We start from the raw sequence: 23,334 nt of genomic DNA, 5'->3' as shown, positions 1-23,334 counted from the left end.
CAACCGCATACATTATTCTTCCATCTCTTTTCAAAATTTTGTTGGATCACTTTTTTTACATTCTCATCATTTTTACCATTCAGTATATATTTTTAATTATGGCAAAATAAAAAATCTTATACTCATTAAGCGCTATAAGGTATTTTACTAAAAAAATACTTAATTTATATAATATTATGAGTCAACCTGTCAATAAAAAATTTCATTTCACTCAATGCTTAGTGTTGGACCTGAACTGAGTTGGCGGAGACTCAAAAGTTAGTTTGATTCAAATTTATTTAATTCAAATTTAAATTGAGGTCAAGTTAGGAGGTTTTGTTCATTTTGAAACCAAGTCAAATTTAAGTTAGATAAAATTCAGTTTAGTTTGGATCATGAGTTAAATAGAGGACTTGATTCAATTCAACCTTAGCTCGTGATTTGATTTCAATTATGTTGAATAATTGTTAATTGATATCGTTTTGTCAATAAGTCACAAATTCGAATTATGAATCTAAGCCATATATTTGAATAATGAGTTTAAACAATAAATTTAAGCCCAATTTGAACCAAAATATTTTCATTTGAATCAAACTCGAATCATCTTTAATATTGACTCGATAAATTTAAGTCAAACTTGAATTGATCTATTTTTCATTCTGACTAAACTTGAATTAAAATATGTTTGAACTTGGTTCGGTAATATAACTTTATCTACTTATGTCTTGTCCTAATACTACTAATATAAGAAGAAGAAAGGAAAACGAGAAAAGAAAGATGTATATGGAATAGCAGAAAACGAAATTAATTTTCCACTTTCTTTAAATACCAATATAAAAACATATATAAAAGTGATTTTTGTTGTTTAGATGCGCAATAAGGAATTGTAAATTGTGAAAAATTCCAATCCAAGTCACCAAAGTGGAACATATATGGGCAGTAAAGTTATTTTATAAATATAAAAGGTTGAAAATGATATTTAGAACTAAAAAGTATGATTTGTTGGGTTAAAGGCAGATTTATAAATGTCTAATGACATGTTTAATATTTAATATGGAGCACAAAGTATATCAAGCCTTCAACCACTTTAATTATTTGGCGTATCTATCTTTATTATAAAATTCGGAGAATCTTTCGATTCAACTTTTACCTAACCTTCATATTCTTATCACATTAATTTAATATGAATGGTCGAGTTTTTTTTTTTTAAATATTAAAAATTATTAATAATAATATGACAGATAATATAAAAAATAATATTATTAACACTTTAGATATTAAAAAGATTATTATGGTAAGTTTGATTTTGTTATAATTTTATATTTAATTATTATTTTATGGATATAAATCTTCTTATTTTCAATTAATTTTAACATAATTATACCTAATAATTTTTAAGCATTTATGTATAATAATATCTTAATGTTATTTTATTTCATCCAACTAAATATATAATTATTTATAAATTTTAATTTTTATCAAATATATTAATAATTTATACAAAATAATCTATATTTGTGGTAATTTTTATTTTTGATACTAAAAAATTCTCTAATCAAGCAAACTTTTAAAGATTAAAATAGGTTTTCTTTTTTCCTCTGGATCAAAACCCTTTCTAAATATAGAGATTTTTATATTTTATTTGTGAAAAATATTATGATATTAGGGATATTATTAAAATATAAAGAGTAATGTTATATGTATTTAATTTTGATATACAATATATATATATATATATATATATATATATCTAAGTAATATATTATTATATAATAAAATATTATTTATTTGTAAATTATATATAAAAAAATATATAAATAATTTTATTTTATTGAAATAATAAAGGAGACAGGGATTGGAGTGTAAAGGAGGTAAGTGTAGTTGGCATAGTGATTCGGCCAAGATATAATCTTTGAAAAGTGGTCCAATTATGAAATAATTGAATCGACTTTTGGTAGGATCAATGAAATGAGAACACGTGTACAGAGGAATAGTGACGCTGACGTTGTGTATGATAAGTAAAGGTCCATTAATGCAACTGAAATAGAGTATGTGTAGAAGAGTAGTCCACGTAGATGTGTTATTGGATGGAGGCTAAAAGACACGTAAAAAAAAATTAAAAAGTTTAAATTTTAAATGGATCTTTTAAGCACAAACAAATCTAACCAAAAGGAGATTTGATATTCTACAGACATAGTAAGGTGGAGCTGAGGAGGATCATGATCGATGGAATTCAAAGAACGTGGCTTGTGATTGAAGCAGTCAAACATAGAAATTGATGGAGGATGGGCACGGGCTTAATCGTGGAGAAGGAATAGGGAAAGTGGAATGGAATTGATTGGTCAAAGGCGTAAATAGAAGCATTAATCATGGTGGAAATTTCACGGTGTCATCCACATTCTTTTAGATAGGTTTTAGTTAGGTAATTTCTTTCACTAACGGGATATTTTAAATAATATATTATGGGATTAAATGGTAATTTAATATTTACACTAAAAATGGTTGATAGTCCTTCCGGAGTGTAATCAAAATTGGAAAAATCAAACTTTAAAAAGAAATATAATTTAAAAAAATTATTAATTTTTTAAATTACGAAGTGAAATGAAATATAATTTTATTTATTTTAAAATTAATAATAAAATAATAATTTTATTTTTATAATTAATAATAGATAATTGTATTTTTAAAATCTAGTGAGTGAGAATTTAAAATAGATTAAATGTTAAGTGAGAATAAGTCTTTCAACCTTATTCTTAATTTAAGATTACAATGAGACATAATCTTGATACCTAATTACGATGAGATATAAATATATAAATATATTTATATATTTAAAATAAATATATTCATAATATTATAGCTTATAAATAAACGTGATATTCAAAGTTTTCCCTATATGTATCTTTCGGCAACATTATAGGACTCTAAGAGATAAATGCGCAAAAATTTAGAAAACTTACTTTGAAAAACCAAATCCAGGGGGCTCTTCAAGTCAAACCAGATTAGGTTTAGTCAGAGATTATAGAGTATTTATATGAGTGGATGGAGCACTTTGGACTCAAAAATACTTAAAACAAAATTAAATTAAAATTTTAATGAGAATGATGTTTATTTTATTATGTCTATGTTAAAATTTGTTATTATTCCCGAGCCAATCCGTATGACAAGCTGTAGTGGATTCCCCCTACAACCCTACAAGTCGTATATTCCATGAATTGGAATTAAAAATAAAAAAAAGGGGAGGAAATTGTATTGATACAAGGAATAAGTCAGAAAGGGATGTAACGAATCTAGTGTAGTGTCCAGGTTAAAGGTATCATGAGCCTAGAATTCGTAAAAATAAACAGTTTTTAAGGTTTCTTGAGCTGTGCACAAACCCATTGACTGCCCTTGATTCATGCACAAGTACCTCCATTTCTGCAGAGAATGTGCCACCTGAGCCTCGTGGACAAAAGATTGAGTTTGGGTCGGTACCAAGTAACTCAACTAATCCCTTTTGAAGTGTGAACGTATTGACTGTAAAAGGATTTTGATGGTTTTCTAGGTACAGGTTTTGTAAGGCTAAAAATTGCCATCTTAGAAGTATCAATTTTCAGAGAACTTCTTCAAATGACTGGCTCACTATAATATCAACAATTAACTACATTTTCTGTTGATCACATATTCGAAATCGTAGATTGATCTTCTATCTTATGATAATAAAAAAATCTTCGTTTATTAGTAAATCAATAAAATTATATATACCCATTTTGAGTATATAAACAAATATATAGTTAACATATATCATTATATAATTAAATGATTTTGAATTAAAGATAAAGTAATATTTAATCATATAATAATACATATAAATGTATATCTATTCGTATACTCAAAAATTTCACATCCCTTTTTATTTTCTTTTTACTTTATTTATATCATACTATAAAAGATAGCATAATCTTTTATTAAATCTTTATCGTTACTATTATATTTTAACTTATGAAAAGCTTGAAATTGCGATTTTGGCAAAATCTCATTGATAATAATAGATAAAGTATGACTAATTTGTATATACATACAGATAAATAAATAAATAAATAAATAAATAAATAAATATATATATATATATATATATATATATATATATATATATATATATATATATATATATATATATATATTGTGTAAAAAATGCTTATATCAGACTGTCAGTCTGTCAGACGCCAGAAATTTGCATTCCAAATGTAAATTCATGAAGCAGGACCTTAAAGGAATCGGAAACATTTTCAATTTGTTGGATTAATGTGGCTATCATTCATTTATTCTCTCTTCCTCACACTTTAAAAGTTGTATGTAGTACTGTGACAAGGAATTCCAACTAGCATGCTTTTTTCGGTTGTGGGCAAAGTGAGTGGTGACAACCTGCATCCACCAGACACCACTGAAAATATACTTGGCAGTGACTCCATCATGAACAACAAATTTCAAAGGAAAATCCAGAATCAGCAGACAGTTTAGACCAAAAAGTATATGCAAATTTAATCACTAGACGCACATGACACACATCATACTATCCACATACATCAATTTTCTATTGGAAATACTTCAATCCAGCAATGTTTTGAATGCAGAAAAGGAGACGGTAGCAAAAGTTGCAGGTTCTAAAAGCACTATGTTCACGCTTCACATTGAAGCCACTAATAAAAGAACAGAATATACATAAGAATTGATACTAATTCCATGTCCCTCACTGCGTCGACAGGTGAAATCCAACTTACATCCTTAAGATACAAAAAGCTGGATTTGCAATAATATTTTAGTCACAACTATCCGAAAACAACTATCTGTAGGTTAAAAAGACATCATTTTCCCATGTTATAAACAAAGAATTGTCACTGAGGCTGCTAAAACCAACCACCGCAATTGAACTGATCTTCTATTTGGGTATATGAAGCTGGATTCATTTGTTACTGCTTCTCCAGATGCAGGGCTGACACTGACTTCAGGCAGGTCACATACCCCATAAGTCATATTTGCCTGCATAATTATCAGATAACCAACAATCAATGAAAATTCACTAAAGCATCCTGCCATATGAATCGCCTGATTTTGTTACAAACCTTGCAATTGGCGACATTTCCGCAACCACAAACGAGGTGGCCATTAACCTCATCGACAGCTTCATGCGCTCCCCCACCATCACTCCTCTGAAAATTTTAGATGCATAAGTTTTACTGTCCTAATTGGGCACCATTTCATCATATAATGATATAACCGGTAAGACATTCACATATAATTTTTACCTTGTAAAAGTCGACAGCAATGAAATTAGGCCATCGCTTGCCTGCAGCTTCATAACATGTGTTTAGCATGCTTATCAATGGAGCTGAATTGTATTTGCAAGCTTGGGGAAAGTCAGGCACATCAGGGAAGTAATTCACTAGGGCTAAAGATCTTGATTGTGTGTTCATGGCAGGTGATTCTGCGCGGTTTGGACATGAACCAGCCACCATCCCACCATTTCCATCTGCAATATCAATGCCAAGACAATCCTTCTTTTTGTTCAATTTAAGTTATAAATTAAGAATATGTAACAACAGAATTGAACACTCACATTGGTTCTCTACCATGTACCTCCATTGATAGGCAATCCCTTCTGAAGCCTCTTTAGCAGACTTTGAAGTAAAAACCAACAAACGTTGATTGTTCCGAATCATATCATCAACCGTTGGCCAATCTCCTCCATTTTTGGGCATTCGAGTAACTGGAAACCAGTATTTCGCAAGACCAGCAGCAACAAATACATTAGTAAGCCCATTTGGCGATGTTACATAGTCCTCAATGATAATAGTGACAATCTCTGTTGGATTTCCTTCGAGAAATTTTTGCACCTCTTTCAGAACATTTACAGCCGGTTGCTGAAACATAAGGCAACGACATATCAACCAGCTATTTAGAAGAAAACATAAGCAACAGGCACACCTAAATGACATTTCGGAACTAAGGTTTTTAAGATGCAATGTTTTTAAAATGACTTGGAAATTGGAAAACAAGTCTATGATTCAAAATTGTAGAATTTTATGATTTAGAAGACGGTTTTTAGTTGAAACTCTAAAATGGAATGATGTCTCCATTAATGGAGGTAACCTCCCAGCATTGTTTGTTCACTTACAAAAGCTGTATTGTCATAGCATTGCCCTCCAAAGGAATGACACAACCAGATGTCATTCTTGAAGTCATACATATCGAGCATTAAACCTCTAACACCATTCTGCAAGAAGAAATGCTAGACCATTAGAGTCGTTATCAATGGTTAACACCCATTTACAATTGCAAAATACACCAGTTAAATTTACAGAGGAGAAAGGCATAAATAATCTCATAGTGATAAGTTAAGTACAAGGTAGCCTGAGATCTATTCTCAAAGGAAATGAAACTCCCTTCTGTCATATCAAGTATGTAATGGATGATTGAGCTCAATTATCAGAAGAATGCGAAATGACATCAATTATTTAATGGAAGGCTCACCTAATTGATTCCTTAGCAAGATGGATACAACAAAAATGAACAAAGGGCATTGTCAGGAAGTTTATGCTTGACATTTTTCCTTAGGTCTTTTTTTATTCATCAGAAAGAAAGAAGACTTGTGTTTTAAACAAAGCATGTTGGCAATACTTTCCAGTCAAGATTAATTTGATTGTTAGTTGAAGAATCACATGTAATTCCCATGAGCAAATTTCTTTTCTTTAAAAAAGAAAACTTCACCGAGACTTTTTGAGCAAAAACTCGTGATTTATTCAGCATTCAACCTCTATGGTGACATTATTACTCACCTAATGCTTTCCCTTTCTCAAAGTTTATAGATATCCTTTCCCATTAGAAAACTGTGACTAGATTAAGACTTAATGATCAAAGTCAAAATACACCTAACGACATAATTACTTAACAAAATGTAGGTTAAAAGTCTTTCAAAATCTCATCGCCAGAAAGTAATACAACTAGCCAGGCAACCACAATTAGATACAACTAAGAGAAACAAACATACATTGAGCTGGCTGGTTATGGAGTCCTGCTGATTGGTGGGAGCAATAATCACCCACCCAGTTGCAGACTTCACTCCGAGTCTCGCATACGAGTTGTGAGTCGTCAGCCATGAGTACCGATTAAATGGCAATCCCTTCACCTGACCACACCATCAACACCGATTTAAGTGTGTGTCTATATATTTATACATATGCTTGCTCAATATATATATATATATATTAACCATTGAAATTTGAATTTGATGGACCTGTGAGGTGGGGTTGAAGGGCTGAATTCGGGTGCATCTCGGCCGCGGGTTCCCATCAGCAACACAGGTTTCACAGTGTAAACCCGAGCCACAGTTGCTATTAGCTACACATGTCTGTCCCTCCTGCTTGTTTGTCATCCCGCAATTGATCACCACCAACAACAAAGATGTTAAAAAAAAGAAGAATTTGACGAAGTTAATATGAACAAGTTGAGTACCTTAAGAGCGGAGGAAAGACTGAAGAGAAGAGTTGTTACGATGATGACAGAGACGAACTTCTGCAAGTGAATTATACAGTTTTAAATAAATATATGCATCTATATATATATATATACAAGTATGTATGTATCTTCGATATTATTAATGGAAAATACAAGATTGAGAAGAAAAAGAGAAGAATGGTGACTTGCCTGCATTGATGAAATTGATGTTGGCGTCATAGAGAGAGAAAGAGCATGGTTGAAAGAGAAACGCCAAGAATTAGAAGTGGAAAATAAGGAGATAAATAGTTCCATTTTTTATGAAAACTGCTAACTAATCCGTGTTTTTAGGCCACATCTGAAACATTATCTGATTAATTTACTTAAATTCATTGTCATTTTCTTAGAAATGAATATGCTCATGGTATATTCAACCTGAGAATATTTTTGAGGAGACTTTCATTGCAGCAATGATTATAGCAGTGAAAAGACATAAGCAAATATATGAACTGTTAAAAAAAACCAACTCTAAACGTTTAATTTGCAAAGGGACAAAGAAATATTTTACCTTTAATTTGTTGCTTCTAGTCTTGAATTATTTGGATGTGATGGCCGAAAGTAAAAAGAAAACTGATGACTTTTGAAAAGGAAAAACAAATTATTATCAAATTGCTTTCCACCCAAAGCACGTTGTTATAGGCTTCTTTATCTGGGATGAGATGAAGTTCCATAGAAAATGAGAAAAACGTTTTCTTCGGGATACTTACTCGACTCCATTAATGTTGCTTTTAAGAGCAATTTCGTTTTCATAAACTTCTGGCTGTTGTTTGCTTTTGGTGTATTTGTCTTTGAAGCAGAGTCATCGATAAATGTCTATAACGTGCAAGTTTCAGCCTTAATGTCACCATTTCAAATGAATTTCGGGTACATAATAATATCAGCTCACCTCTTTCATTTCTACGCTTTTGAAGAAAGCTTATATATACCCACAAAAGAGAAAGAAAAAGAATTGCTTAACTATGTAAATCACCCACATGCCACACGAAGAAGTTGTTTGGAAAATTGAATTTGATATTGGACAATACTTGAAAGCAGGCATCAATACTAATAGTTATGATCCTAAAGCTTTATAGTCGAATCACATTAAAAATCTTCTGCCTCTTCTCTATATAATTTTGTCTTTTTTGAAAATTCCTGCATCGGATCTCATAGATTCAATGTACCTCTTGTTGATACATATGTATACATCAACAATTTCATATTCGAAGGAGAGCCTTTGACATAAGCTTTCTTGTTTTCCAACATAATCTCTTTTATTTGCCACTTATATATAACTGTTATTAATTTTGCTTATGATGAAGTTCCCAATCATAGTTTACCACCTCCACCACACTTATGACTAGCCTATCGCTATGGTTGGGGGCAACATCTTGTGCCCCTGAAAGTAGTACCACAGAGTTGTTGGCCATTTATCATAGCCTTAAGTTTGTTTGGGTTCATTGTTATCCAAATGAAGTGTGATTATAAGGATGTGGTTGATATCATTTTTAGCAAAGAATCCATTATAGTTCATAACATTAGTTTTATTATTAGCATTTAAAACATAATCTTTGAGCTCTATTGTAAGTGTTTTACATTATATTTGAGCCACAAACTATGAAACAAATTGGATTATGAAGAAGAGTCTTGTTTCTGTTTTTTTTTTTTTTTAATGTTCTTTGATATTTCCTCCAGTTTCAAACGATCCTTATAGGTTATTTTTTATTTTTCTCTTTTGTTTTCGGGCTTTTCTTTGTTCAATTGAAAAAAATAAGAGATTTTAGATTGGGCCACGAAAACCATAGTACTTGTTCTTCTACATGAAATTAGCAAGTCTAATTTTTTTTTTATTTACTAGATCGGTAAAAAACTTGAATACAAAAAACCTAAAGGATTCAATTCGAATATTTGAAGTTCCAATTTAGGTATGAATTCTAACTACAATTCATCTAAAGCTAGTACTTCATAAAGCCTTGGAATTATTTAACTTGGTGGCAATCAATAATGAACAATTTGAATCATGCAATTGTATGATGTCATCCATACCACTATCCGAGTAAAATACATAAGCAGTATCTAAATTCCAAAAAGAAAGACACTACTAAATTTTGCCCTTGATATTGATATACATTAATAATAATAACTTCACTGATCATATTGAAGCCATTAATAAAACACAGGATTCATTTATAAGGAACCAGAAATGGATTTACAAATCATAACCCACTAAAACCAATATTTGCAACTACAAAAGAATAGTCAGCAAGGCTACTCCAAGCAACCCCCATGATTGAACTGGTTTTCTATTTGAATGTAAGAAGTTGGATTCGTTTGCTACTGATTCAGATGCAGGTTGAACGGCTGCAGCCTCAGGCAGGTCACAAGCTCCATAAGTCATATTTGCCTGCATGAGTATCAGATAACTAACTATCAATTAAACATCACAAAAAATTCTTGCAGTCAAGGATAAGATTGAAGTAAGTTTTGCAAACCTTGCAATAGGAAATATTATCGCAGCCACAAACAAGATGACCATTTGCCTCATCCACAGCTTCTGCGGCTCCCCCACCATCACTTCTCTGAAATTTTCACACGCAATTTAGTTTGATATTAATTGGGCACAATTTCATCAGACAGTGTGTACGTACCTTGTAATAGTCGACAGCAATGAAGTTAGGCCATCGTTTGCCTGAAGCTTCATAACATGTGTTAATCATCCTTTTCAATGGAGCTGAATTATGCTTGCAAGCTTGCATTATCGCTGGTGCGTCAGGAAAGTAATTCACTAGGACTAATGACCTAGATGTTGAGTTCATCGGAGCTGATTCTCCCCGGTTTGGACATGAACCAGCTTTCATCCCACTATCCCCATCTGCAGCATGTATTAAAATGATGAGTAGAGATGACAATTTGGTCCACAAAATTGGATATTTTGCCTGCCCCTCTCCAACCTGTTAGGGAGGGGGTTCCCCATAAAGACAAGGACTGGAACGGAATGACTAAAATTCCCACAATCGGGGACAAAATAAATATATTTTCAACCCATCCTCTTCAACCGTCTTTTTCTCAATTCCTTCTCTCTTTTATATATTTTTTAAACTCTTATCTATTGAATTATTTTTAAAAATTATTACTCATATACCTTGAAAGCTATTAAATATTTCATTATTATTCTTACTGGAACGAGAGGAGAAAAAAGTGTTAAGGAATTTTCTTGAAAAAAAGGTACGGGGAGAGAAATTTTTCCATGGAGAGGGGACGAAGATCCCCCATTATCCTTGTATCAAGGATGAGACGAGAACGGAGATTAAGATATTTAACACCAACCTAACCTGTTGCCAATCTCTAATGATGAGTTAATTAGATTTTCTTATATAGATCCAGTAAAAGTTGTAAATTAAGAAGACCAGTATGAGTCATACATTGGTTTTCCACCATATAGTCCCACTGATAACCTGTCCCTTCTGAAGCCTCCTTAGAGGATTTTGAAGTAAAAACCACCAAACGTTGATTGTTTCGAATCATATCATCAACTGTTGGCCAATCTTCTCCATTTTTGGGCATTCGAGTAACTGGAAACCGGTATTTCGCAAGGCCAGCAGCAGCAAATACATTAGTAAGTCCATTTGGTGATGTTACATAGTCCTCAATGATAGTAGTGACAATTTCTGTGGGGTTTCCTTCAAGAAATGCTTGAACCTCCTTCAATACATTTATAGCCGGTTGCTGAAAAACAAGACTACAGGTCAATAATTTGTCCCAACTTCCATAATAAATTGTAGTCACTAAAAGAATCTGAAAAATATATAACAAATCCGTTAAGTTACAAAAGCTGTGAAGCCGTAGCATTTCCCTTGAAAGGAGTGACACAACCAAATGTCATTCTTGAAGTCATACATATCAAGCATTAAACCTCTAACACCATTCTGCAGGAAGAAGTCATTTCTGATATAAGTTATTGTAAACAGAGGAATATAAATGGCCAACTCAAAACATACAACACATACATTGAGCTGGCTGGTTATGGAGTCCTGTTGATTCGTTGGAGAAAGAATCACAGCCCCGGTTGCAGACTTGACATGTCCAAGTCTTGCAAAAGAGTTGTGAGTGGTGAGCCACGAGTAGCGATTAAATGGCAATCCCTTCACCTGAAGTTCATTATAATTAACCGCTATCACAACAAAAACAAAAACACATATTTAACTTCAAATTCATTCATATGAAAAATGGTGATGTTAATGAACCTGTGAAGTGGGATTGACAGGCTTGACTCGAGTGCACCTTGGCCGTACACTGCCATTAGCAATACAGATTCCACAGTGCAACCCAGAATCACAGTTTTTATGTTTTAAACATGTCTGTCCCTCCTGTGTCGTCCCACAAGAAAGAAAATTTGAAAAAGAGAGAATGCTTGATAAAGTTATATGAAAATAAAAAAGTTGAGTACCTTGAGAGCAGGGAAAAAACTGAAGAGAAGAGTTGTTGCAATGACAGCAAAAACGAACTTCTGCAAAAGAATGTTAACTAACAGAGCTGCTATCTTTAAGATCAAATGGAATTATCTAGCTAGAAGAGGAAGAGAAGTAACTTTATCAATCACCTGCATTTGCATTGACGTTATTTATGTTCGTTTGCTGAAACTATGAAGGAGTAGAAACTATGGAGAGTGGCTAATGGTGTTCCATCGTGAATAGTGCCGCAAATCCTTGTACTATAATGGTGAAAAAGACTTCTGTTAATGATAATGCATTGACGTTTTGGCCTAAAGAGAGTTTCAGTTTTTGGAAAATGGAAGGAAACAATACAAATTGCTCTCAACAACAAACAACTGAAGTTCTACCTGTGTCATGCATCAACTGTGTTTCAATTCATCTATAATTCTAATTAAGAGTGAATGTTTTATATTCATATATAACTCCTTCGAAGTCCAAATATGTCTTTATCAGAAATTCCCTCTACTGCAAATTGTTTCAAGTCCATGGACATCTCTTGTATAGGGTATTTCATAATATTACAAGCCCAAAAGACTTATTCCCACCCAAGGTTGAGTAGATCCCCAAATTTTTATCCGCTAAGTTTTGAAAGTTCAAACACCCACCAGTTTGTTAAATTTTATTATTATTATCAGAGTTATTTAACTTTCTCAACTTAAATTTAAAAATTAATAATTTTCTTTCTAATCTAGTTTTAAAGTAATTTTTAACTTTCACCATATAAAATTTCTATATTTCAAGATTAATAGTTGCTCTTTCAACAAATATATTCACCTTTTTTGGTGATTATTTGTCTTGGTGATTGACTCCAACATACTTTAAACCATCTTGTCAGCACCCCTGCATCGTCTCTAGCGGTTTTTTGATGCACAACAATCCAAAATTATGGCGAATTCTAGCATGCGTTTTCCACCCTCTCCTTCAATTTGGCATTTCTGGTGACCTTTTGCTTGGTGGTCAGTAATGTCGCGACGAGGGAGGACGGAGAGGGTCACAACAACATCATTGCTCGGGAAATTACATTTAATGCTTACTTTTCAGGGTATAATTACATGGACCCCACTACAATTTGATTGTATTTTCACGGTTAAATTTTGCATTAAAAATGTTATTTTACAGTTAAAATTCAATCCATGGCTGTTTTTATGAGGGGTCTTGTCCAATGTTTAAAAAACCAAAATCTTTTAGTCTTGGACTAAAAGCTTTGGGTGTGTAGTCGTCCTTTTCGTACTTAGACAGGACAGCACACTTGATGACTGAAACTAAGAGACTTGAATACCCCTAGACTTTTCGTGAATAAAGTCAAGATCTCACAGTTTCATATACTAGTAAAGTCCCCCCTCTAATTAACGGGGTTATTAAAATGACTAAAACACTTGAAAAATATTATACAAATTTGATTTTGGTTTGACCCGAACGTGCCTAGAATGAAATTATTAATTTGATTAATTTCCACGGATCATAAATAAACATGTTTATAAACTAAACGTGGAAAATTTCCCTAGAATCGAGGGAGAGGGGGGAAAAAAAAATTGGAGAACTTTCCACGTGCGTAAATAAATAGAATAAAACAAAATAAAATGAATAATTGGTACAGATATTATTGATAAATGGAGAAATTATTATTTGTGGCTGTTTCTTCGTGATTGGAAGCAATGCCAGCTAAAAAACCATGAGGTTTGCCCACACACCAAAACATTGTCCAACCATTTGACTCACCGAGCCCACACCTTTCTTCTTTGCTAATTTCATCCCCAGCACTTTCTTAACTTCGTTGGCAGCAGTTGAAGTTAGAGTTCACTGCAACAATGATGCCATTTCCTCTTTAATTTTCTTGTTCCTCAAACGCCAAATCCAAAAAATCAATGCGCAAGATGATGATAATTGAACCAGTTCAATAAAAAAATTGGCAAGATGATGAGTGAATATCTTGGCGTGGATGCTGAGGAAATCTTGGTTTGGGAGGTCGCAAAGCTCTTCACTTTTCCTTAGCTTCTCTAGTTTATGGTTGACCTGAAGGCTAATTAAATTCTGTGCCACACAGGATTTAATCCATGATAAAATAAAACACTCCAACCAAGACAGTCGAAGTATCCCAAACATGTGTCACTTCTCGGCGGTGGTGTGTTGTCGATGATAAAGTCGAAAGAAATAATGAATAAAATAAAAAAGAAAAAACACAAAAAATAATAATATAATATAATTATAATTAAGATTTAAAATTGTATAGGAAAAATTGAAAGACAAACATGTATCAGTTTGCAAATTTCAGTTTGAGAAAGTATTTTGGGAAATGGCTGAAAGACTTATTTTTACCTAAGTTTTGATATGTTTTCAGAGTCACACTTACAAGGTTTACAAAATCTAAAATTAACAGTTAAAATTTTCTATTAGAGACAAAAGTAAAATCTTTATTTTACTAATAATATTAAAAAAATATAAAATTCATTATTTTTCTCTCTAAGTTTTTAAAAACTAATAATTTCACCTTTTTATAAAGTTCCTAAATTTGAAAAGTCATATTTCCCCTAAATTTAATTTTTTTTTTCACCCCTTTGACGCTGACGACCTCTCCTCTCTATCCCAAACCGTTGACTAGTGCACGAGAAGAGATTTAGAGATATTGGCGGCTAGAGATTTTTTTGTTGGAGACGAAAAGATCCATTTCTATGAAAAGACGAAGAGACTCGTTTTCGTTAAAATCTCCAATCACTAATGTCTCTAGATCTCTACTTGTGTACCGACCAATGATTTAGAGTGGAGAGGGGAGCTCATCGGTGTTAGAAATAGAGGCTAAAAGAGGTGAAAAAAAACCCAAGGCTTGAGGGGAATATGACTTTTTAAAGTTAAAAAATTTTAAATAGAAGTGAAATTATTAGTTTTTAAAATTTGAGAAAAAAATATAGTAAATTTATATTTTTTTAATATTGTTAGTAAAATAAAAATTTTATCTTGCATTTAATAGAAAATTCTATCGACAGTTGGCCTATAGATGAGATTTTTAGTTTTGTAAAGGCCAAACGACTATTTCCCACTCAAGGTATGCTACAATTTCAAGTTTTCACCATTTAATTATGGAAACACCAAACAACCACCCATGGTCGGTTAAATTTAACGAAACCCCAATTCCTGAAAATTTAATCTCATTTTCCCCCCTAAAAGTTTAAAAACTAACATTTTTTCCCTAAACTAAGTTTGAAAAGATTGCATTCCCCCCCTAGGGTTTAGTTTCCAAACCCTTTCACTTTCTCCGGCCGTCTCCCCCTCCCGACGGTTTCTCTTCCACCGACGGCCCCCCTCAACTCCACCCGAACCCATTCGGCACAGAGAGACCTCGTCTAGGAAGAGAAATCGTCTTCCTAGACAACGAAGACGAGATCGATCGATCTCATCTTCGTCGTCTGGGAAGACGATCATCTTCCTAGACGACGACGACTGGGCTTTGTCTTCCTCGATGAAGTTTTTCGTCTTCCACGACTTCTCCAACGTCGATCGGACGTCCAAATGAGAGGAAAGATATCGTCGAAAGGAGAGGATGCTTCGGGAGGGAGAGGCCGTCGGCAATGGAGCCGAAGATGTCGCCGGAGATTTCAAAACAAAACCCTAAGGTGAAACTACGATTTTTTAAAACTTAGGCTGGAGGAAAATTTTAGTTTTTAAAGTTTAGGGGGTAAAAGTAGATTTTATTTTAGTTTATTTTTAATATTATAGATAAAATGACAATTTTACCCTTATCACCATTAATTTTAACTGCTCATAGGTAGGTGTTTGATATTTTCATAATTAAAGGATAAAAATTTGAGATTGCAATATACCTCTGGTGAAAAATAGTCGTTTGGCCTTTTGTAAACTCTATAAGTGTGATTTTATATTGCATTAAAACTGGAATGGAAAATAGTCCTTAGGCCTTGGAAAAAGGAAAAAGTGTGAAAAATGGTCATTCTGCCACAACAGAGTTCTGTCCTATGCAAGTTCCGCTGCAGGACAGGGCTTGTCACGGGCCAAGGAGGCCGAAAAACTTGCACGCACAGATACAGGACAGACAATACAACGCAAATTTACTCCGTCAATCAAACCTCAACAAAATTTATACAAAACTGTCACACTTCTCGATTTTCCCTGAAAAAAAAAACAAATAATTGAGAAAAATCTATTATTTATGGGTTTTTATCTATTTTATTAGTGAAAAATTAGGTGTAATTCGTCTGCATACAAAAGGGAAATTGATATATATAATTCCAAAGATACCATGCCCATACCATACACAAACGAATATGCCATTATCTTGAAGTGTGGAACAGTTGTGGCTGCCACTTTACCTTTTCCTTGAAATATACTTTACTTCACGTGCTTTTATTTATAAAAATGTATTCTTCTTTCCTGTATTGTGTTATTAAAGAAAGATATTTCCTTTGTGATTATCCAATAATCAATGATGTCATATTTGGTATTTGATTAGAGAAATTTAGATGTTTTTTTGTGATATGCATTTTCCATTTTGTTTGAATGCAATAAGATGAATGAATAATTTTTTTTTCACTCTCTGGTATACAAGAGGCATGAGGAATGAGGATCTGCTACAAAGTCATTATGTGAAACATGGGGGGCCTATATTTTTGTGCCATCTCACTGTGCACGAAGCCGAGTTTACTTCTAATAGCACAGTCAACAAAAACCTCATTCACCTTCACTACACTTAACACTAGTCTGAATCTCTCTCGCTCACCTCCTCCACTCCTGTGTGGTTAGTTCCCTGCTGTTCTAAAACTAACACACGAGAGTTTTGTTCCTGCACTCACATACCTCCAATTCCCCTCTCTTACCATGGAGGTGTGGGGGCAATCATTTTTGTTGTTGGGTTCGCTGGCATTTCTTGGAATGCTGCTTCATTTGGTAATGACAGGTTAGTTATTGCCAATGGGTTGTTTCTTCTTCTATTCTTAGTTCTGTTGTGATCTGGGTTCTTGCTCTTTGTTTCAAATTATGGCAAGAGTTACAGTTTGGTATGTTTGTATTTGTTTTTGGTTCTCTAATCTTCCTATGATCCTGTTTTGGTTGGTTTTTGCGGGAAAGTTGGAATTTTGGAGATGGGTTTGACGGGTTATTAACTGTTTTTGAGTTATTCTATGTTTGTTTTCTTTGGGTTGTTATGTTTTTCATTTTATTAAACATTCAGATTGTGCATAGTTCTTTGGCTTCTGGGATCTTTTATTGACCTGTTAAATCGGTTGTAGTGTTTTATATGGGGGTAATTAACATTTTGCTTAGCGGGTTTTAAATTTGAACTCTCTAGGCGAGTGGTGGAATATTTCGATTTGTTTATGGCTTAGTTTAGTTAGCTGTTCTTAATGTCTGTGTTAAGAATGCAGTGCAATGTGGTGACTCTTCAACTGGGATTGTGTGCTTTGCATGATATTGTTCTTCTTTCTACTTCAATTACTTGTATTGCTAATTCCTTTTAATGTCTAGCTGTGGCCGATTGATAACTAGCTTAGTGATAGTCGTTTCTCTTAACTAGACAATATATTGATGCTGAATCACTTGTTAACATTGTGTAATGATGGGGGATTTTATGAACAAGTTGATGGAGGGAATTTTAAATTTAGTTTTCCTTTGAAGCTCAGGTTTGATTGCAATAATATTTGTTCAAACTTAACTATAAATCTGACCAATGATGTTGGTGCTAAATTTTATTTTAACAATTTGTAAATATTCATAAAAGAGTTTCTTGAGGAGATGCTTGCAAATGTTGGAAGGAAACATATGGGCTAATTGCATGTTTCTGACATCCTTTTTCATGAATATCATGGATGGGGATAAATACAGGGGTTTCAGACTTCCACCCATCGTCATATTTTTAAGGCAAGAGTCATGGCATGCTAGCCGGCTGAGTGCAGTTAATGAGAAGGTCTTTCCTTTGTTTATATTTTTCTGGGTTTAGAAACCAATGCAAGTGTCTTTGATGATGCATCACCAAGGTTGCTAACATGGTTCAACTGGTGAAGTTGTCTGAGTGGTTGACTGATATCCAACCAACTCTGGGGTTTTTTGAGGCACTTTAATTAATCATAATCTGTCCAAATGTCCTGAGAAGAGTGAGAGACAAAGACTACATTCGGGTTTGTTTGTGCATTTACTAATCGGTAGAAGAAACTACTAAAGTGCATCACCTTCTCATAAACTGTCACTCCTAGTCCCTCACTACTGTTACATTACTCCTGCATGCCTACAGTTGGTTTTTTTTGTTTATTTTATTTTCTCTCCTTTTTTTTACAGTATGTTTAGGTTTTTTCTGGTGAATGTATGCAAGAGTTTACCTGAACCTATGCTATCTTTATTGCCTCTTCTCTTTGTTATACCAAAACCCTTACCCATATGGTTTTTCTCTCTTGAATCAAAATATCTCCTCCTTTGTTCTTGAGCAGGAAAGAGACTGACATGGATGTGGTCTTGAATATTAATACCAGTTTTTCAGTTTCTGATTGCAATAAGAAATGAATTATGGCATGGGTGAGGGTATTGTGGCTGAACAATGCAGTGCGTCAGGTGTTACAGCCTGGCCAAAAATTTTTTAGAGTACATGCTAGACACTTAAATATGACCAAAACAAACATTAGGATTTACTTTGTTATGCAGTTTTGTCCTTTTCTTTTCCAGGAGCTGATTTGCAAAGATTATCTTGTAGAAGTTAGATTGAGACTTTACATTAACTTTTATTATTGGAGTTCCTTTCACTCAAACATTTCATGGAACAAGCTCAAAATTGTAAGTAAATTCATCTTATTATTTATTAATCCTCTTACAACTTCTGCAGAGTGCCCCTTAGATTTGAGTGGATCAAACTTTACTCTAGTGGCCTCTATGTGTTCTAATAAAGATGACAGAGGGAAGTGTTGTCGCTATATCAATACTTTTGTTGCAATCTCCATTGCTCGGTATGCAAATGCAACAGGCAACCTTGGGGTCACTTCAAATTTATCTGACATCTGCCTCCATTCCATATCACAGACAATGGATTTGTATGGAGTTTCACGAAATGCTACAGTTTTCTGTGGGTTTGGGACAAAAATTCCTGTCAATTATGACTGTGGGGGTCGAACAACAGTCACACAGATGCTACAGTCTCCAAAATTTGTGGATGTCACAGAAAATTGCAAACTGCCTCTTTCAGAGGAAAGTGATTGTAGGAAGTGTTTAAATGCTGGCATTGTCTACCTTCATCATTTGGTAGGAGCAGAAAATAACATGACTTTGAGTACTTGCCGTGATGCAACTTTTGCTGCACTTGCAAGCCAACTTGAATATGGTTCAGCTGTTGACCTTGCGAGCTGCTTCTTTCAAGTTCAGGGGCTTAACATCTCTTCAGGTACAAAGAGCTTTCAAAGAAAAACTGGATTTTATCATCTTATTGCATTTGATTTATGTATTTCATTTCTGTTATTTTCTTTTTCTTTGTCTGAGTGAATTCATCATAGTTACTTTTTACAGTGAGAAACTACCCTGCTTATGACTAAAAAAAAAGAATAAGAAATTTTAGTTCTGGAAAAGGCTAAACTTTTCAATCATTTTGCTCTAATTATGTTTGTTTCTTTTGCTTGTTATCTCAATAATTTATGCTGTAAATATATGATGAAGTATATATATTGTCACTTCTTTTTCTCTATCCAAAATATGCTGTGCATCCCTTTGATGATGGCATTTTATATTTAAAAATGTTCATTTTGTGTATTCTTATTTAATCACTTGAAGTTTAACTTCCTGGAGATGATAATTTCAGATACTTCTCCATCTTCGCTGGTCCCTGAGGCTTCTCCAAGTCCATTGGTTGCTGATAGCCCAAGCCAACTCATGTTGGGTGTACCTCAAAAGGGACAAAATGGAAATCACCATTCCTATCACCTGACATTAATTCCTGGCATTGGCATTGCAGTCACAGCCGGTTCTGTTATGATGTTAGTAGTCTTGATAATTCTTATTCGTAGGAAAAACAGGGAGCTGGACTGTTCTGAGAATACAGATAAGACCTCTTGGAAATCTTTCCCTACTCAGTCTATTAGAAAATTTCATGAAGGTTTGATTCTGATCCTTTTCCTGGTTAGGGGCTTTCTTAATGTTTGCATTTACTAAACATGTGCTTTCTTTGGAACTTTTGGGGGATTTTTGGGTGGGTGATTTCTAAAAGCAGGTTCTGCATCAATGTTCCAAAAATTCAGCTACAGGGAGACAAAGAAGGCAACTGATAATTTTAATACTGTAATTGGACAAGGGGGCTTTGGAACTGTCTACAAAGCTCAATTAAGTGATGGCTCACTTTTGGCAGTGAAGCGGATGAACAAAGTTTCAGAGCAAGGGGAGGATGAATTCTGCAGAGAGTTAGAGCTTCTTGCTAGATTGCATCATCGTCATCTAGTAACTCTGAGAGGATTCTGCATTAAAAAATGCGAGAGGTAATCCAATTAGGTAACATTGTGTGTAGTCTGTGATGAACTCATAATACCAGCAGATGTGTGTATGTGGTGAACTTATATGCCAGCCAAATGATACTTTTGGTTGTTGCATGGTAGGTTTCTTATGTATGAGTATATGGCAAATGGAAGCTTAAAGGATCATCTTCATTGTATGTGCTTCTCCATTCCTCAGTTAATTGCTTCTCCTTTAGCATTTGAGATTCATTTCTTTAATTTTAATCACAAAAGTGTTGGGAGATTACACCTGTAAAGTGGGTTGACCTAGATTCTTTTTGGTACTGCAAAAACTAGCGTAGTGCAGCCAAACCAGCTTGTTCCATTTCATCCCCATTACTGGCATGTTGCCAAAGGCGTATTGTGCTGCTAGGCAGATCCAACATGTCAAGTGCAGCTCAGGCTGTTAGGGTGCCCTTTTATAAATGAGAACAGAAGTACCAAAAAGAAAATCCAACACGGAGACACCAATTGGTCCCAGCATGGTTGATTTAACATGCCTATTGAAGGCAATGATCAAATCAACTTTTACCTGTGTCTCTGAAGCTTTTTTGGTTCCCTGTTATCTGAATGGATTTGGTAAATATTTTGCAGCACCAGGAAGAGCACCTCTGATTTGGCAGACAAGAATCCAAATTTCCATTGATGTGGCTCATGCTCTGGTAATATTAAATTTTGTAAAATTATTCTCATTATTGTGGCTGTTTGGTTCAGCTTGATGAAATGTCATATTTATTCATACTGTGGAATTATCTTCCAAATTCACTGTTCTCTTGTCCAGGAATACCTCCATTTTTATTGTGATCCACCTTTATGCCATAGAGATATTAAGTCGAGCAACATTTTACTGGATGAGAACTTTGTTGCAAAGGTAGTGTCCTTTGACCTGCATGGTTTTAGCTTAATACATTTTGGCCATGTTTGCACTTTCGAAATTTTCATTTCATGTCAATTAGAACTTTTAAGCACCGGACTTAAAAACTTTTTTTTTTTTAAAACTAAATGGTGTTCAAGAAGAGGATTAATATCTGAGCTCATTAATTTACCACCATCTATCTGAATAATCAGTCTCAACTCGGAAGGAAGAACTGGTTTTCGGTTATATTTTTGTTTGAAGAAAATACGTAGCTAATTCCATTAGCCTAACCAAAAATCCCTTCTTCCAAATTTTCTATCTTCCCATTCATTACCTGTGCGTCCTTCCCCTAATTCTTTCCATTCTACCAACAAATAATCTAGAACCATTCACAAATCTAGATTGCCTATTCTTCCTGGATAGCAACGCCCCAGTAGAAATTTCTCTTGCAAAATGTATTGAAGCTTTGGGTAGAAAGAAAAAAGAGAGATTCTGCATATCTTTGATTAGATTTCATATTCAGACGTATAAAAGAAGTTAAAACCCTGCAGTTATTGCATTCATAATGTGTCCTCAAGTTGTTGAAATAGTCCTTTCCAGATTGCAGATTTCGGCCTTGTACATGCTTCAAAAGATGGTTCTGTTTGCTTTGAACCAGTAAATACTGATATCCGGGGAACTCCAGGTTAGAAAAAAAATAGTATTTGAAAGCTTGAACATTTTCAAATTTTGCTTTTTTTGCCAAAGAATCTAAAACTGAAAGGCTTTCAGGTTATATGGATCCTGAATATGTGGTCACTCAACAGCTCACTGAGAAAAGTGATGTTTACAGCTATGGTGTGCTACTATTGGAGATTGTGACTGCAAGACGAGCAATACAAGATGGCAAGAATTTGGTAGAGTCAACCCAAATGTTGATGGCCTCAAAATCTAGATTATCTGAGCTAGTGGATCCTCGTATAAAGGACTCCTTTGACTTAGAACAGCTTCAGACAGTTGTGACAATTGTGAGATGGTGCACTCAGAGAGAAGGGCAGGCCAGGCCTTCAATCAAACAGGTCCTTAGACTTCTGTATGAGAGTTCTGACCCAACGCATAGTGGTTTTGTACAAGCTGTGGAAGATGAAGTATATGAAGAAACTGATGGGAGGCCAAGGACAAGTAAAGGGAAAATGCATAAGAGTGACCCAATTTTTCATAGTGGGGATGGAAGGTATCTTGCTTCTTCGTCAAGTACATCCAGGTCATATTGTAGTCGAAGCTTCTTACTTGAAAATGGCTCTCCTCAGTCTCCTCCCAATTTGCTCTCTCTTTAAAGTCAACTTATTTTTTTTGGCATCCACAACTGCTCATGAGTAGAAAGCCTGTAGCCCAACACCATTACGAGAAGCTATAAATCACGTGGCAATTATTAGTTCACCGTCTTTGCAGGGTAAAAGTTTTCCTACTATCAACCTCTGGAGTGATTCTGAGGTTGTTACTTTAAAAAGGGAAATAGAAATTGCAAGAGTATCTCTTTTACACAAATCATTTTATGTTATATGAGAATTTTTTTTGGAAATCTGAGGCATTGATAAATATATCAGTTATCTCATGATAGGCACCTGGATATTGCAACTAATTTTAAGGATTGATTGAGTATTTTGATTTGAATCGGTAAAAATGCCTTGATGTATACAGTATCAGCAAACATTTTGAAGACTCCCTTTTGATTTTTTGTGGGTTGGTAATGATCTATTCTTGGTATGGAGACAGTCATCTTTATTTCCCAAAACTAGCTTTGGTCTTTTAATTCTCTTGCTTTATTTTCCCGCTGAAAGAAGCTTGACAGCAGCAGCAGCCAAAGGGCTAAACCTTCTACTCTGATTATCAACTGCCAGAGCCTGTCTATTTCCTAGTTTTTATCTCCAAATCTAAGTTTTATAGAGATACTGCATAATTGTTATGAGAGTGCATGAGGTGCAGGTTCCTTGGTTTCCTCTGAATGTTAGTCTAAGATAAAATTCCATCAATAAATCCAATGCTTGGTAAC

At 34.0% G+C, this 23,334-nt stretch overlaps 3 protein-coding genes across 4 annotated transcripts; 1 reads left to right on the top strand and 2 right to left on the bottom strand.

Moving 5' to 3' along the window:
* Positions 1–4,613: 4,613 nt before the first annotated feature.
* Positions 4,614–7,901, bottom strand: LOC123214739 (PI-PLC X domain-containing protein At5g67130-like). The gene is made up of 9 exons (XM_044634704.1): positions 7,663–7,901; positions 7,471–7,530; positions 7,253–7,375; positions 7,007–7,144; positions 6,134–6,232; positions 5,576–5,879; positions 5,265–5,488; positions 5,082–5,168; positions 4,614–4,998 (listed from the first exon to the last, which is right to left on the bottom strand). Exons 1-9 carry the CDS (start codon positions 7,765–7,767, stop codon positions 4,837–4,839), a joined length of 1,302 nt encoding a protein of 433 aa, XP_044490639.1. The 5' UTR covers positions 7,768–7,901; the 3' UTR covers positions 4,614–4,836.
* A 1,835-nt stretch (positions 7,902–9,736) lies between these two features.
* Positions 9,737–12,103, bottom strand: LOC123214316 (PI-PLC X domain-containing protein At5g67130-like). Its single transcript, XM_044634071.1, has 9 exons — positions 12,092–12,103; positions 11,939–11,998; positions 11,736–11,858; positions 11,499–11,639; positions 11,319–11,417; positions 10,914–11,217; positions 10,140–10,363; positions 9,984–10,070; positions 9,737–9,895 (listed from the first exon to the last, which is right to left on the bottom strand). The coding sequence occupies exons 1-9, from the start codon at positions 12,101–12,103 to the stop codon at positions 9,737–9,739; spliced, it is 1,209 nt and encodes a 402-aa protein (XP_044490006.1).
* A 4,323-nt stretch (positions 12,104–16,426) lies between these two features.
* LOC123214761 (probable receptor-like protein kinase At1g49730) lies at positions 16,427–23,001 on the top strand. 2 transcript variants are annotated; one of them, XM_044634735.1, is made up of 9 exons: positions 16,427–16,887; positions 18,799–19,350; positions 19,762–20,055; positions 20,170–20,431; positions 20,549–20,601; positions 21,041–21,108; positions 21,228–21,317; positions 21,903–21,987; positions 22,074–23,001. In XM_044634735.1, the coding sequence occupies exons 1-9, from the start codon at positions 16,809–16,811 to the stop codon at positions 22,616–22,618; spliced, it is 2,028 nt and encodes a 675-aa protein (XP_044490670.1). In that variant the 5' UTR covers positions 16,427–16,808; the 3' UTR covers positions 22,619–23,001. The 2 variants fall into 2 exon arrangements, with proteins under 2 accessions (XP_044490670.1, XP_044490671.1); XM_044634736.1 differs by lacking the exon at positions 16,427–16,887 and adding an exon at positions 16,923–16,987.
* Positions 23,002–23,334: the final 333 nt, after the last annotated feature.

This window comes from Mangifera indica, chromosome 4 (assembly GCF_011075055.1).
Source record: "Mangifera indica cultivar Alphonso chromosome 4, CATAS_Mindica_2.1, whole genome shotgun sequence".
Lineage (NCBI taxonomy): Eukaryota > Viridiplantae > Streptophyta > Magnoliopsida > Sapindales > Anacardiaceae > Mangifera > Mangifera indica.
This window is presented reverse-complemented; position numbering and strand designations above follow the sequence as displayed.

What these genes read in the sequence shown, in the direction of transcription:
- LOC123214739 (XM_044634704.1), bottom strand. Translation starts at nt 7,767, where the DNA reads ATGGAACTATTTATCTCCTTATTTTCCACTTCTAATTCTTGGCGTTTC. An exon ending in GCTATGACAATACAGCTTTT is followed by an intron (nt 5,880 to 6,133) that starts GTAAGTGAACAA and finishes CTTATGTTTCAG; the next exon opens with CAACCGGCTGTAAATGTTCT. An exon ending in GTACATGGTAGAGAACCAAT is followed by an intron (nt 5,489 to 5,575) that starts GTGAGTGTTCAA and finishes TTGATATTGCAG; the next exon opens with ATGGAAATGGTGGGATGGTG.
- LOC123214316 (XM_044634071.1), bottom strand. An exon ending in GTTTTTTCCCTGCTCTCAAG is followed by an intron (nt 11,859 to 11,938) that starts GTACTCAACTTT and finishes GGGACGACACAG; the next exon opens with GAGGGACAGACATGTTTAAA. An exon ending in CCATAACCAGCCAGCTCAAT is followed by an intron (nt 11,418 to 11,498) that starts GTATGTGTTGTA and finishes TTCTTCCTGCAG; the next exon opens with AATGGTGTTAGAGGTTTAAT.
- LOC123214761 (XM_044634735.1), top strand. Translation starts at nt 16,809, where the DNA reads ATGGAGGTGTGGGGGCAATCATTTTTGTTGTTGGGTTCGCTGGCATTT. An exon ending in GGGGCTTAACATCTCTTCAG is followed by an intron (nt 19,351 to 19,761) that starts GTACAAAGAGCT and finishes TGATAATTTCAG; the next exon opens with ATACTTCTCCATCTTCGCTG. An exon ending in TATTAGAAAATTTCATGAAG is followed by an intron (nt 20,056 to 20,169) that starts GTTTGATTCTGA and finishes TTCTAAAAGCAG; the next exon opens with GTTCTGCATCAATGTTCCAA.